This window comes from Phocoena phocoena, chromosome 5 (assembly GCF_963924675.1).
Source record: "Phocoena phocoena chromosome 5, mPhoPho1.1, whole genome shotgun sequence".
NCBI classification, from domain to species: domain Eukaryota; kingdom Metazoa; phylum Chordata; class Mammalia; order Artiodactyla; family Phocoenidae; genus Phocoena; species Phocoena phocoena.
The window spans coordinates 101,627,723-101,642,288 of record NC_089223.1 but is presented as its reverse complement, the minus strand read 5'-3'; the positions used below and the strand labels follow the sequence as shown (position 1 = coordinate 101,642,288).

Below are 14,566 nucleotides of genomic sequence, written 5' to 3'. Positions count from 1 at the left end.
CAGGTCCCTGGGTCTGGCAGGACGTTTATAGCTGATGTTCCTTCCTTGTGAGCATTTTCACAGGAATTCTGGAGAGTTCCATCCCTGGGATCAAGCCCCCTCCCACCGCAGTTTCCCTGACTTGGGAGTTTGCATCTCGTTTTCTCTCTCTTCTGAAGAGTCATCTCCTCTGCAGCCCCAAGGAATCGAAGGTCAAGGCTACTGTGTACTGTGAACGGTGTGCCCAGTGCCCCCAGGGGGTGAGTTGAGGCTGAAATCCGGCCCACTCTGACCTCCAAGCTGAGGGCCCTCGGGGCTGGTTATTAACCTTGCTTTTTACTTCCTGTGTTTTATGATGACTTGATATCTTGGAGCCTTACTGATCCTGGAGAGACTCCCCCTCCCAGGCTAGCTAATTCCTAGCAAACAACTTGCCTGGGAGTATGCCTTTAACATACAAACCAACCAATCCAGAGCCCACACCAACCACTTCCTGTATTTAACTCTGATGCACCAAGTCAATATGCCCCCTGCCCTAAATCGCCCCAGCCAGGGCCAGGTACCAGACAAGTAGAGACAGCCCCTGTAGCCCTGGGACCACCTGAAATTATTCAAACTATGTCATCCTGAGCTTTCCCAAGCTTGCCTCCCCCATTCCTTCCCACAGAAGCCACAATAAGGGCTCTGGGCCACGCCCCGCCCTCTCTCCTTCTGCCTCCTGAAACACCCTGGTGCTTCCTCGCGTGGCCCTGCATGGGGTGCTGTGCACCTTCACAAGGGGACTGTGAATAATAAACTCTTCTTTCAAAGGCAGTGTCTCTGTGTCTGTCACCTTACAATGCCCGATTAAAGCCAAATCCCAGGTATATTTTAGAGCAGCTGGGTCACCCTCTCCCTCAGGCATGGTGCCACATGGGTTCTTGCTGCAGGGGAGCACTTCTTTCTGGAATCCACTGCCTGTTACCTTCCAGGACACCTCTCTCCTGGTTCTTCTCCAGTTTCTTTGAGCACCTTCCCAGGGTTTTGAGCCCAACCCTCTTTTCTGTTCATCTCCATCACTTCCCCCAGGGCAGTGGTTCTTAGACCTGGCTGCACACTGGAATCACCTGGGGGATTTTGAGAACTACTGATGCCCATGGTCTCCCACACTTGGAGATTTGAGATTAATTGGCCTGGGGGTGTGGCCCGGGCTCTGGGTCGTTCAAGCTGTCCAGGTGGCTCCAGCGGCAACCAGTCGAGAACCTAGGGCCTCACCTCCACCTGCGGCAGACAGTGGTGTGTGGCGCAGAACTGAGGGGCTCATCCCCCCGCTGCCAGGAGTGTTGTTGGCTATGGGAGAGCAGGTGGGTCCCCGCCCTCCCTCACACACATGCCCTTGAAGGATGCTTCCTCCACAAGGCAACTCAGGCCTCCTTAGCAGCAAACTGCACCCAGTGGCTGGCTGATGTGGAGGCACAAAGGCCTCTCCTCCCCTGCCTAAAAGTGGTGCATCTCTGATGGGTCCTCCCAGGTCCAAAGCTCCCTGCGGGCTGAGACCTCTGTTGAGACTGAAGGCAGCTCACCCTCTCCCTCTGCTGAGTCCTGCTTCCTTTACTGCCTGACAGGTGTTGATCTGAGAACACTCCCCAATCAACTTCCTGCTCACAAATCTCCATCTCAGTGTCTCTTCCCTAGGGAACCCAACCTAAGACACATGTATGTGGCCATGACTCCAAACCTCCACATCTGGGCCACACCTCTTACTGGGGCCCCTAACTCACATTTCCAGTTGCCTAGGGGACAGCTCCACTGATAACCCTTGGGTTCCATAATCTCTGCATGGTGTCCCCCACCTCCCAGCCCACGCATGCCTGTCCCTGGACCACAGTTGGGGCTATCACCACCTGTCCAGAAATTCAATTAAGAAACCCGACATCACCTCCATTCCTGCCTTTAACTCACAGGCCTCCCACTGCCATCCGATCTGCTGCCTATCCGCATATAATCCTATTGGCTCTGTTTCTGAAATCTCTGTCTTGTGCACCTCTTCCTCTTCTACCTTGCCAGCATTTGCCTTAGGGGAGTTTCTTACAACGTTTTGCCTGGATTCTGACAACGGCATCTTAACTGTCCCGAAATCCTTCTGCATTCTTTGCTCTCCCCTCACAGCCTCAGAGTGATCCTTCTAAAATGTGAATCTGACGTTCTAAGCTACTTCTCTGTCTACAACTTCCAGCAGTTCCCTACTGCCCTCACGATCAAGTTCAAATCTCTTCGCCTGGAATACAAAGCCCTGTTTTATGAGCACCCTTCCGGGATTCCAGCCTTGCCGCTGGCTAGACAGAGGAGCCCTCTGCTCCTCTGCTCTGGTCCTGCCAACCCGAGGGCACCCCTGAGCCTAACAAGCTGACTTCATGATGCTGTGCCTTTGCACCTGCTACTTCCTCTCCCAGGAACGCCTGCCCTTATCCACAGAACATCTACGTATCCTCACAGTTTTGGCATTTCCTCCTCTGGATGACATCTCTTGCTGCTACAGAATCCCATGAAAGCACTTGTTACCTGTATAGCACGTATTTCTTTATGGGTACGTCTCTCCGACTAGACTGAGCTTCTCAGGGCCGCCCCCTGCCATGTTCTTTTATGTTTCTTCCCAATGCCTGGCACTTGGCAGGTGTTCAGTAAATGCTTCTTGACTGAATATGTGTTAAGATGAATGGCAGAGGTAAGCCATGCTGCAGGTAAGATAGAGACTCCTGAAATAACACACACCCCTGCTTTTAAAGTACTAAATACACACACACACACTACACATATATAAAAGCTAAAACTTCCCTACATGGTATCCTATTAAAAGGCTAAAGTAGCATAAATAATAGTCCCCTATGAGGTATGATTATAATTTGCAGTCTATAGAAGAGAAAAATGAGAGCCACAAAGGTTAAGTAGCTGAGGCAAGCTCACGTGAGCAATTGGGGGACAGAGTTGAATAAGAGCGTGGCTCTTCTGAACTGTGCACGGGGCTCTTTTTGTGACATTATTCCTGATACCACGTGGTTCTCAGTGCGAGGCAATACCCATCGCCTTCCCTCGCGGCAGCTGCTAGCTAAATAGTGAATTTATATGCAGATGATATTAGGCTGAACCAATCCTGCTCCTCTGTAGAAAGTTCTGTACAGAACTCATCAGAGATCACTCGAGCTCAGCTCCAGTGGCTCAGGCGGTTACCAAAACGGATTCCACCAGGGTGAGGGGCAGGTCCGTGCATCAGCCATTCAGCGAGGGAGAAACAGTCACCTTCCGAAGGGATGCTTTGTAAAAGGGTTGAAAGCACCTTGCTTGTTACTTGTCACAAGCTGGGTCTCACAGCACCGGTCAATGAAAGTCCATGGAACCCATGACCTCGATGTCCCCACAACCATCTTCCAGAGGGGGGACCCTGCTGGCTGCAGCTAACGGAGCCCTGGGGTGGGGACCATGTCCCCAGCTGTGTCTGCCCCACACTACACCACCTTATGATGGGTCAGTCTCTCACCATCTCCACTCCAGATCTTGCAGAAGTCAACACAACCTGACCCCACAGGGTACAATCCAGACACTAAGATGCTCAGGTCATTGCAGCAAACGTGTTGTTCTAGAATCGCTGATTCAGGTACAGTAAGTCCCCTACATACGAACCTTCAAGTGGCGAACTTTCAAAGATGCGAACGTGTGTTCGCATGTCGTATCACGTAAGTTAGTTCACGTGTCTGGCGTACGTTGTCACCTGTGTGCATCCTCTGTAAGTGGTTGTGCTTCTGTGTACTTTCCTGTACAGTATTGTATCGAGTACAGTAGTACAGTGTCTTTATTTCAAGCCCAGGATGTCTGCACGCAAGCGTAAAATCAGCGGTGATACAGCTGGTACAGTGTAGCCAATTGTGTTAGTTGGGTCCCTAGGCTAACTTTGTTGGACTTACGAACACGCTCTCGGAATGGAACTTGTTCGTATGTAGGGGACTTACTGTACATATTCATGGTCTGACTCTGACTTCAACAACAAAAGACACCTCAAGAACATCGCTGTATGATTACCCTCGCATTTTCCTGCCTTAGAAATAATACTGAAATTACCTTCCCAGGGCGTAACACTCACCTCTCAGAAAGTTGTCCCAAGTGCCACACGTGAGTGCAGTGACCTGCGCAGGGTCACCTTTCAAGAAACGCCAGCTCCCTACCCGCTTCCTACAACATGTTTCTGCTTTTCAAAGGGTTTGAGTGCCTTCTGCTTTGCTTGGTTCTCGAGCAATCTTATGGGAAAGTAAGGTCAGTAGCTATTATTCCCATTTTACAGATAAGAAAACCGAGGCTGGAGAGGTAGAGAGAGGGGTTAAAAGTCCTGCAGCAAAATTTTCCATGAAATCAACTTTGTCCCTTCCTCATTATAGAGAGAGAAATCCATGCAATGTTTGAAGGTTGTTGACCTGCAGAGTGCCTCCCCAGGCCAACCTACAGTGACAGGCTGACACTGAGCACGTGTGAATTTGCTGAGTGCTTCATACAGAGTAACTCGATTTCACCCTCACAACACCCCTGCCTTCATTCCCAGTTGACAGATGAGAAAACAAAGGCACCAAGAAGATAAGTAATGCATTCATAGTCATGCGTCTTATAAATGGCAGAGTGGTACACCCACTCCAGGCAGTGTGGTACCCAGCTCTGTGCTCTTAACCTGAGCAGTCCAATTTCTCTGACAATACATTTATAGAGATCACTGTTCTCTTTCCCGAGGGAATTAGGTAACCAGCATTCTTTTCTAAATAATGCTGCCTGAACTTGAAGCTCATTATGAACCCCTTCGTCAGGCTCCTGTGTTCTAGCTGAATCATCCTGGTTTCTGGGTCTCATTGTTCAGATCCAGTCATACCAGGGCTTCGTCTGTCACCTCCTGCTACAAATCTTCATTGTGGCTCATCTGTGATCAGATCAGTGTCCTCCAAATGGAGCTCAAGAAAGGAAGACAAAGAAATGTGGTTTGGGGCTTCTCTGGTGGTGCAGTGGTTGAGAGTCCGCCTGCCGATGCAGGGGACACAGGTTCGTGCCCCGGTCCGGGAAGATTCCACATGCCGCAGAGCGGCTGGGCCCGTGAGCCATGGCCGCTGGGCCTGCGTGTCTGGAGCCTGTGCTCCGCAGAGGGAGAGGCCACAACAGTGAGAGGCCCGTGTACCGCAAAAAAAAAAAAAAATGAAATGTGGTTTGTTCTGAGGCTCACAGAAGCACAAGGACGGCCTATGATTTGGACTTTCCTATGGATGACCTGGATTCTGGGGATATGGAAGGTGTGACTGCCAGTGGTCAGGTACCAGCCTAGTTACCGATGAGCTCCAAGACTTTGGGTCACAAATTTGGGCCATAACCTTGGGCCTTTCACAGCCCTACTCAGCTTCAGAATTAGACCCAAGTTCAGTTCTGGTTCTTCTACTTACTAGCTCTGGGGCCTTAAGCAAATTACTTGTTCTCTCTGGAATCACAATGGGAAGAGTAATTAACACTTACTTTGCAGGGTTGCTGTGAGGTTGACAGCTGCGATATCCTAGCGTGGGCCTGGTACGTGGTTGGGAGCCAAGAGATGTTGCTTCTTTTTTCCCTTTGCTGTGGTCCTGAGCCAACACAAGTTGCCCATCCTAATTGAAGAGTGTGTCTGCGATTAGATCTGCTACGCTGAGCCTGTGACTTTGTGTCCGGGTCGAGTGTATGAAACTCACCTTTCAGACACGAGCGGGAAGTCTAGGAGTTAAAGGCCAGCTTACCCACAATCCGGGGCTCCCATCTAATTTCATCGGCCACTGTCCCTCCTCCTTGGGTGCTCTGTCCCCCTTGGAATCTCTGTCAGCTATCTGGTGCCCCTTCCCTGGACACGGACACCCCTGGCGGCTCTTTGCTGAACCCACCAATGAACAAGCATGGCACCCCTCCCCCTCGGGTGCTGCTTCCTCACCTGTAAGAAGCTAGGCTGCATCTATGTGCATGCTCCCATCCCCTCTGCCTCTGAGCACCCTCCATTCTCTGCACACCAAGGATATGGGGCTGGATTTTTAAAGCAATGCTAATATCTCACTGCCTTAACTCATTCATGCTGTCATTCATTCAATCTGTGGCACTCTTATTGAGCCACTCTGCTTCCAAATGTGCCTAGCTCTCTCTCAATCTTCTTATTTTTATTTTTGTTTTTCCACTGGCCATTTGCTCTACCTGGAATGGTGTCTCCCTTCTACCACCTGGCTACTTAATTGTCCCCTTATCCTTAAGGTGGATACCACCCTCTCCAGAAAGGCGTCCCCTGCTGCCTTAGGGCTGCTCTGGTGGTCTTTCCACCCTTGGGCTTTCTGCATGGAACGCCACTGTCTGTGGTCCCTTCCATCTGCCCCTCTAGCAGCGAGTTCCTTGCAGGCAGGGACTTTGCCTGTCTCATCTCTGTGAGGTCTGGTGCATTGTGTCTCCTCAATAAATGCTGGTTGCTTTGAGTTAGTCAGAATTATATGGCTACTGAGGTAGAAATTACAGATGCAAGTCTCCTGGAGTGGTCCAGAGGAGAAGTGAGGAGGGCCTGAATTTAGGGGCAGTGGTGGGGGAGGGAGAGGCGCTGCATCAGTTGGAGACTTGGTGGGAGATGGACAGGACCAGCAGGGGGTGGGAAGAAGCCAGGCTGGGTGAGGGTTACCGGAGAGGCATCTCTGGGAAAGCGCTAGGACTCTTCCCCCAGCAATCCCATGCTTCACATGCATCTCAGCCCCAGAGGCCTCTCCCCCTGACCCTGCCTGCCTAGAACCTGTCTAAAATAGCCTCCCTCGCCACCCTCTCCCTCCTTCCTGCTTTGTTCTGCTTCACAGCATTCATTGCTGACTGACTTCAAATATGTATCTGCCTCTGATCTATGTCCTCCACCAAAATGCAAGGTTCATGAGGTCAGAGGTCCTTGTCTGTTTTGTTCACTGCTGGATAGAGCCTAGAACAGTGCCAGGCACACAGTAGGTGCTCAATAAATGTTTGTTGAATGAATGAATACATCACCAATAGACAAAGTCCAAATGGGGGCCTGGGCTCCTGCAGGCTGCAGACACTAGAGGGCACCCGACCACAGTCTGGATCTGGGCGAAGCGCCACGGAGTGCCCCAGACTTTGTGCTCGGGTCTTGGGCAGTAGCTCCCTGTCAAGTGAGAGTCCTGGGCTGCACTGCTTTGGTTACAGACGTACAGGGCGATATGAGCAAGGGTCTGGGCCAGACTCCCTGGCTAGTGTGTGGCCATGGGCAAGTTGTCCAACTTCCTGTGGGACTCGGTTTGCTCAAGTGCAAAACGGGTATAATAATAGAAGTCAGGTCCTAGAGGATTGTTGTGTGTTGTGGGGATCACATCAGACAATGCCAGCGAAGAGCTCAGCATGGCTCCTGAAACAGGACAGCTCCTTCAGAAATGGGGGTGGAGCTTTCACCCATTTATTCAATAACATCTTCTGCGAGTCTTCTGGGTAAAGGGTACATGCCCCAAGGATGACAGGTGAATTGGACACGCCTGTCCTCACAGAGATGAAGGGAAGGACTGAGCAGTGTGCCTGAGGGTCTCACATATGATAAAACATTCGTAATGCCTCCCCAAGTTTAAATCATGTCCAAGATCGCCGGCCAGATAGCTCTGGGCAAGGTTTCCCCTGAGTCTCCATTTTCCAACCTGTAAAATGGGATGATGACAGAACCTATTTCCCAGGTTGAGATGAAATTTAAGTGAGATGATGTGGATGAAGCCCACTGCTTGCAAATTCTAGGTCTCCTGCTCCACCCTTTCATCTCCTCCTTTGCTGTGTGAATGAAGGATCATCCCTGCCCCCCTGGTCTCCAAATGGGGGGACCGGGGCTCAGAGGCACTGAGTGATTTGCACTAGACAGTCGGGCAAATCAAAGATCAGGATGGGATTGAGCTGCCATCTTGGAGGCTCAGCCTCCTGGCGTCACTTCAGATCTTACCTGTAAGGTTCCCCCCATGCCAGGGTGGTGAGGGGCCTGCGTGAGATGGCTCAGGACTTATTTCCAAGAGAGAGTGGCCGCTACAGAGTGCACTGGATGGGGCTGGGCCGGGTGGCCAGGGGCTGAGGGTACCGTCCTCCTCTGCAGCCATGCAGCCCGGAATCAGGCACTGAATATCCCTGAGACTTGCTCTCCTCATCTGAGAAATGGGTCTAATGATGACAGTGCCCCCAGGCAGAATGAGCCATTGCACAAAGAGCGCTGGAGGCTGCACGTGATGTAATCTCTTTGGACACCTGTCCCGCAATATGTAGATCACAAGGCATTTCAGATCCATCTTGTCTTTCCAAGAGCCTCATGAGACGGGGATGATGATAAAATGGCCAAACTTCTGGAGGTGATAAGGGTGTACCTTTGCTGTTCAGAAGCATTTGTGTGAAGAGAACGTGTTATACTGGACCACAGACAATAAGACCTGGCTGTGGGCAGGGAGCATTTTGTTATAAGCACTTCTATTGAGCTGGGTTCTGCCCGAGAAAGGCCAAGGCCAAAACAGCAGGGATTCTAGCACCCTGCATTCAAATCCCAGCTTTGCAGCTCGCTACCTGTGTGACCTTGAGCACATTTGTAAATCTCTCTCTGCCTCAGTGTCCTCATCTGTGAAATGGGGATGATAGCGACGGTACCTAATCCATAGGGTGGTTGCATGGATTCCATGAGTTAACACGTGGAAGAGGCCCACAGCAAATGTGAACTTTTGGAGCTCAGGGCCCAGGTCTGAGGATGCAATGACCCTGCTCTCTGCCTGACATTTGCTGAACTGTTCTGCCTTCAAGGTTTCCCTCTGAGGCATACAAGTCTGGCTGCTGGGGCCATGTGAGTCACAGGGCAGCACACTTAGGACCAAGCAAACCTCCAGAGCCACCCATCTCTTCCTTCTTGGGGCTCAGAAACTCTCTCTTTCCAACACCCACGCCAGGCCGCCTACTCAGAGGGCAGCTGGGCTAACCGTTTTCCCCTGAAGCTGTCTCAAAGACAGGACGGCAAAGTTCAGGCAAGCTTCAGAGACTGTCTTTAAAATTCCCGATGGCATGACTTCAAGATCAATTAAATGTACCTTTGTATCCCTTCAACCTTCCTTGCCTGCAAACTGAGATACAGGCCGAGCTGAAGCGCCCCCAGCCCAGGGGCACGCGCCACCCACGGCATCAGCCATCACACAGCAGCTAGAGCAGACAGGAGCCTTGGAGCGACTTTCATGTAGGCCCCTCCTTTTAGGAATGAGGAACTTGAGGTCAGGAGAGGGGACAGCCCAGAGCCACAGCACAGCACTCGGTGGCCTTATGCCTGCCCACGCACATCACAGCTGATGAGCACAGGGCTTTGCTTGTGCTCTCAGGAGCAAAAAAACATTAGAAAATTCAGGAATTGGGGTTTTCTTCATCATTCCAAGGTCAAGGAAACTTTGTGCATTCCCTCCACACTTAGGGAGCGTCTCAGTGTCACGGACCCCACTGTCAGATCTGTGATGATACAAAGAACTGAGACCTCTGACCTCTGTGCTTGGGAAAGATCATCGCGTGGATGAGCACTTGACTCTGTAGCAGAGCAAAGCAAGTCTCTTCAGAGAGGATTGTCATCTGAGGAAGACTGAGGTGGGAACAGCTAACTCTGATGGTTCACAGGAAAGAGGTGAGGCGGTGAGGGGTCCAGCATATGCCTTATATGGAGTGAAGCCAAATGGAGCTAATATTGAGGGAATGAGTCCTAAGAACTGTAAGTGTATCGTTGCATCTAATTCTCACAAGGACTCAGTGAGCTGTGCACACTTATTGCCATTTTACTAACAAAGATGCACAGAGGTTAGCTGTGTCTAAAGCCACGTAGCTAGTAGGTAGTAGAGCCAGGATCCTAACCCAGGCATTGGCCCCAGGGTCCTTGCTCTGAAACACTCTCCCTGGAGTTCTCAAAACTGAGTAGGCATCAGATTCCCCGGTGGGGGAGCCTCTTAAGACACAGATTGCTAAGTCGCACCCCCAGAGTTTCAGATTCAGCAGGAATCGGTGGGGGGCACAGATCACACTTGAAGGATATCTGCACAGCAGCCCTCTGACTACAGCTGGAAGTGGTCACTAAATCAACCTTAAGAATTGCAATTTTCAGACATGAGCTCTAACACTTGATAGATGCCAGAGCCCTTCCCACACAGAACAGAATTCTTTTTCCTACTCTTGGAGAGGAAGACTCAATTATAGCCGACACAGGGAGCTAACAGGACTCACACTGCCCCATTAGAAAGGCTGAATTATCTAAAAGAGAAAATTCAGAGCTCGGAAGGTTGTCTGAAGGAGATTGGACATCACCCTGTGAGGACCTCTGAAGTGGCAGCAAGGATGCGGAGGGGACAGTCTCTAATTTTTTTTTTTTTTTTTTGGCCGTACACAGGCCTCTCACTGTTGTGGCCTCTCCCGTTGCGGAGCACAGGCTCCGGACGCACAGGCTCAGCGGCCATGGCTCACGGGCCCAGCCGCTCTGTGGCATGTGCGATCTTCCCAGACCAGGGCATGAATCCATGTCCCCCACATCGGCAGGCGGACTCCCAACCACTGCGCCACCAGGGAAGCCCCTCTAATTTTTTTGTTTTTTTCCTATTTTCCATCAAAGGAGATTCATCGTGTGGCTGCTCCCGACCCACCAGCATGTTTTCTCCGGCTATAGAGAACATCTGAGGCGTGCCCCAAATGAGATTCTTCATTTCAAAGGGAAAAGATGTGATTTCTAAGTCACTGGAGAAATAAAGAAGATTCTCACCAGGTGAAAGTGGTGTTGGGCTGTTTGGATCCACTTTAACGTGGATGAATACGTGTCTTATATTTTTATAAAAATCAAACAGATTTTTCTTCCTGGGCTTGAACGAAGGACAGAGTTCAAGATGAAAAGCTCACAGAAAAGAAGTGTTCTCACGAGCTCAGGGGCTGGGGCCACATGAGAAACATATGAGACCGAAGAGGACTGGCCTGCCTGACTTCCTGTGCCAGGACTCTAAACTTTGGGGATGCCTCCCTGTGCTCCCCATCTGCAAGTCCCGCTCTGCACGTCCTACAGCACAGAGGTCATGGCTTCAAAGCCAGGAAGCTCAGGCTCCAACCAGGCTCCACTGCCTTCTTGCTGTAGCCATTTGGGGTAATTATTAAACCTCTCTGAGCCTGAACCTTTAATCTCTAACATAGAAAGTAATAATATTTATTTCCAAGGGCTGCTACATGAATTAAATGAGATATTGGCTGACATCTATTTACCACCAGCTCCAGGTACTGTTCCAAATGCTTGACATCTGTTTCCTTCTTCAAGTCTTACAAGAAACCTCCATGAGAGAGATGCCATTGTAATCTCATTGATAGGTAAGGAAACGGCTAAGAGAGGTTCAGAAACTTTACTCAAAGTCCCACAGCGCGTGGTGGTGGGGCTGGAAGGCAGACCCAGGCAGTCTGGCACCAGAACCCACATGCCCGTGACTCGATGCTGCAGCTACAACTGGGCTGCTCTGTGCCCTGCCCTTTGGAGTTCATTTGTCCATGATAGAATCACATTTTCTCACCTCTTTTTAATCTCATGTGAAATTTTTCCTTAGCATTTTGTAGATTAACAATAATTGTTGTGGTGACATCATAGTCATTTTGTATTACCAATTCTCTGTGTTACAATGTGCCAAGAAAAAGCTACCGTCCTTGAGCAAACATGGGATACTTCTAGAAGGTGACTGCAAACTGGCCAGAGTAACCTTAACGTGTTCCCCAAGGGAGGGATTTATGGATTATTTTCTCTTTACACAGCAAAATAAACTGGCAGTGAGTGACAAGAACAAAGTCACATCTGTTTGGGAATTGAAAACATTATTCTAATTAATTGTTCTCAATATGGAATCAAAATGACAAATCATTTAGAAAAATAACATCGAGAAAGTGGCATACTAAAATTTTGGGAATGTTGGCAAATCTATGTTCAAGGAAAAAAATGTATGAATAATAATGAAAAGGCAGAAATTAAAATTGGAAAGCAATAAAATGGATAACAGAGTTTAGTCTTTCAAATAGCAAAATTAGAGGCAACCATTTGGACATGTTATTTAAAAAGGGAGACAGCAGGGGGTTCCCTGGTGATCTAGTGGTTAGGATTCAGCGCTTTCACTTCCGTGGCCTGGGTTCAATCCCCGGTCGGGGAAATGAGATCCCACAAGCCCTGCAGTGTGGTCAAAAAAACAAAAAACAGAAAAAAAAAAAAAAAAGAGAGCGAGAGAGAGAGAAAGCAAAATCAAATTAAGTTAAGAGAGAAGGTATAAAGAACAGACATGAGGATGTTAAAACTTAACATAGTTGTATGTATATTTGTGTGCATATCTGAATGTTTCAATGAAATGAGTGATTTTATTGAAAACACAGCAATTTTTAAAACTGACTTTACGTGGGTGAGGTGTTCCTCCTTGCCGAGGCCACACAGCAAGTACATGCCTGTACTGGGATTTAAAGTCAGGCCTTCCTGTTTCCAAAACAGAAAGCCAACAACAGAAGACTGTGCAATTACATATTAATGTGGGAAAGAAAGGCTCAAGAGTGAGGTAGAGCGAAGCCAAACATCTTGGAAAGATGCCCAAAATATATTAAATGAAGACGGCAAGTAACAGAACAATGTATATGGCATGATTCCATTAAAAAACAAAACAAAACTATGTACATATAAGTTTAGATAAGCAAAGAAAAAAGCCTAAATGAAAATTATTGAGCTGTTAACAACAGCTATTGGGTGGGTGGATTTGAACATTCTGTAAGGTTTGAATTTTTTGTATATTTTTTATTTTCTAAAAGAAAAAATCAAACCCAATCAAAGAAACTCAACAACTTTTGTCCAATAATAAGCAAAAGGCTTGAATGCTCAAGAATTCTAGGACATAGGGACAAGCTTTTGGAGGAAGGGCTCACCTCTGACTACCCTTTGTCTGGCAAGGGACATGGAGAGCAGAGATGGTGACATGAAGTGAGAACGGATGTGGTTGGCTGGGGAGCCACACTTACCTTTCCCAGCAGCTCAGGAAGGCCCAGCAGCTGCCCCGTGAACACGCCAATGCAGATGAAGATGGCGGTCACCTGCCCCAGAGAGCCGCGGATCTCCTTGGGTGAGATCTCGCTCAGGTACATGGGGAGCACACTGAGGGCGATGCCTATGAAGGAAGCATGGCAGCAGTGAGAGAGCTGTCTTCTTCAAGGAAGACTCTGGTCATGGCACCTCCCTCTGTTCTGTGCTTGACAAAAATAGTGCTGTAGCCACAACACCATTCCCAGCACTCTGCACAAATTGTCAACATTTTAACACGCACTTTATTATTTACTCCATAGAGTATGGCTGGGAGGTGGATTTCATAGGAGGGGAAATGGTAGTAGCTGATGGTAGTGATGCTGGTGGTGATGGTGACGGTGGTGATAATAATACCCAACGCACATAGTGCCTACCAAGTAGCAAGGATCTTCCTTCTCTCTTTACATATATTAACTTATCTATTTTAAATAACAACCCTCTGAAGTAAATGTACTATCATTATCCCCATTCTAAATATGAGAAAACTGAGGCACAGAGAGGTTGAGTAACTTTCCCAAATCACCAAGGGACATCCAAAAATGCTCCAAGAGATTATTTGCCCAGTAGATCAGGTCTCTGATTCTAGAACTTGAACTTGCCCGCCAGCTAACGGCACCCCCTTAGGTAAATCATGGAACTCAGTTATGGCAGATACTGTTAAACCCATTGTACAGCATTTTATAGACGACATCACTCACATAGGGTCTCATAACCTTTCAGATAAATTTATGTGTTCAAAGGCTGATGACTGATATTTCTATTTAAAAAGTAATAGTTTTAAATATGTCTCATAAAACATAATACTCTGCACTCATAGAGGTTCTGTTAGTAAAAATATCATGAGGCCTTGTCAGGTTCAAGAAACTTTGTTTTCCACTCATTTCGGGGCAGGGTTATTCTTAAGAACCTTTATAGACCCATGAAGGTCTACACATGCACTTATCCCAGGCAGATCCGTGGCTTGCTTATTACACTCTGAGTCACACTGCTTCCTGGGTCAAATCCCTGCAACTTACAAAAGTTGAGGACTTGGGCTGAGAGAGTTAGCCTCTCTCAGCCTCAGTTTCTCTATCTACAAGTTGGGGATAAGAACTGAGTCTGACTTCATAGGATTGCTATGAGAGTTAATTGAGATTTGCTCAGTGCTTCACTCAGCGTACAAGTCAGCATTCCTAGCACTAACTATTATTGTCTTCTAATTTTTCACCAGATTGTTTGGGCAATCAAAAATTTCTTTCCTGCCCTGGCCTCCTGATGCCTAGAGGTTAGAGCACAGTTCCCGACACACTTTAGGCACCAATCGATGTGTTTCATCTTAAGCTGGATTCACCCCAGTTTCTAGCATTCAGGGAAGCCCTTCCTAAAAAGAAATAGTGAAGGGAATGCGCTGCCCAATTTATAAGCTGAGCATCTCATTCATTGCATCTCAGCCCAGGATAACTTTTTCTGGTTCGGCACACAAGGGAAACACGCTTAAGG

General features: G+C 48.5%; 1 protein-coding gene across 1 annotated transcript in view; it reads right to left on the bottom strand.

Annotated features, from left to right (window-relative positions):
* SLC2A9 (solute carrier family 2 member 9) overlaps positions 1–14,566 on the bottom strand; it is a 211,039-nt gene that overhangs the window by 109,518 nt on the left and 86,955 nt on the right. Inside the window, 1 exon segment of the mRNA XM_065877261.1 lies at positions 13,027–13,172. Coding sequence (XP_065733333.1) covers positions 13,027–13,172 — 146 coding nt within the window.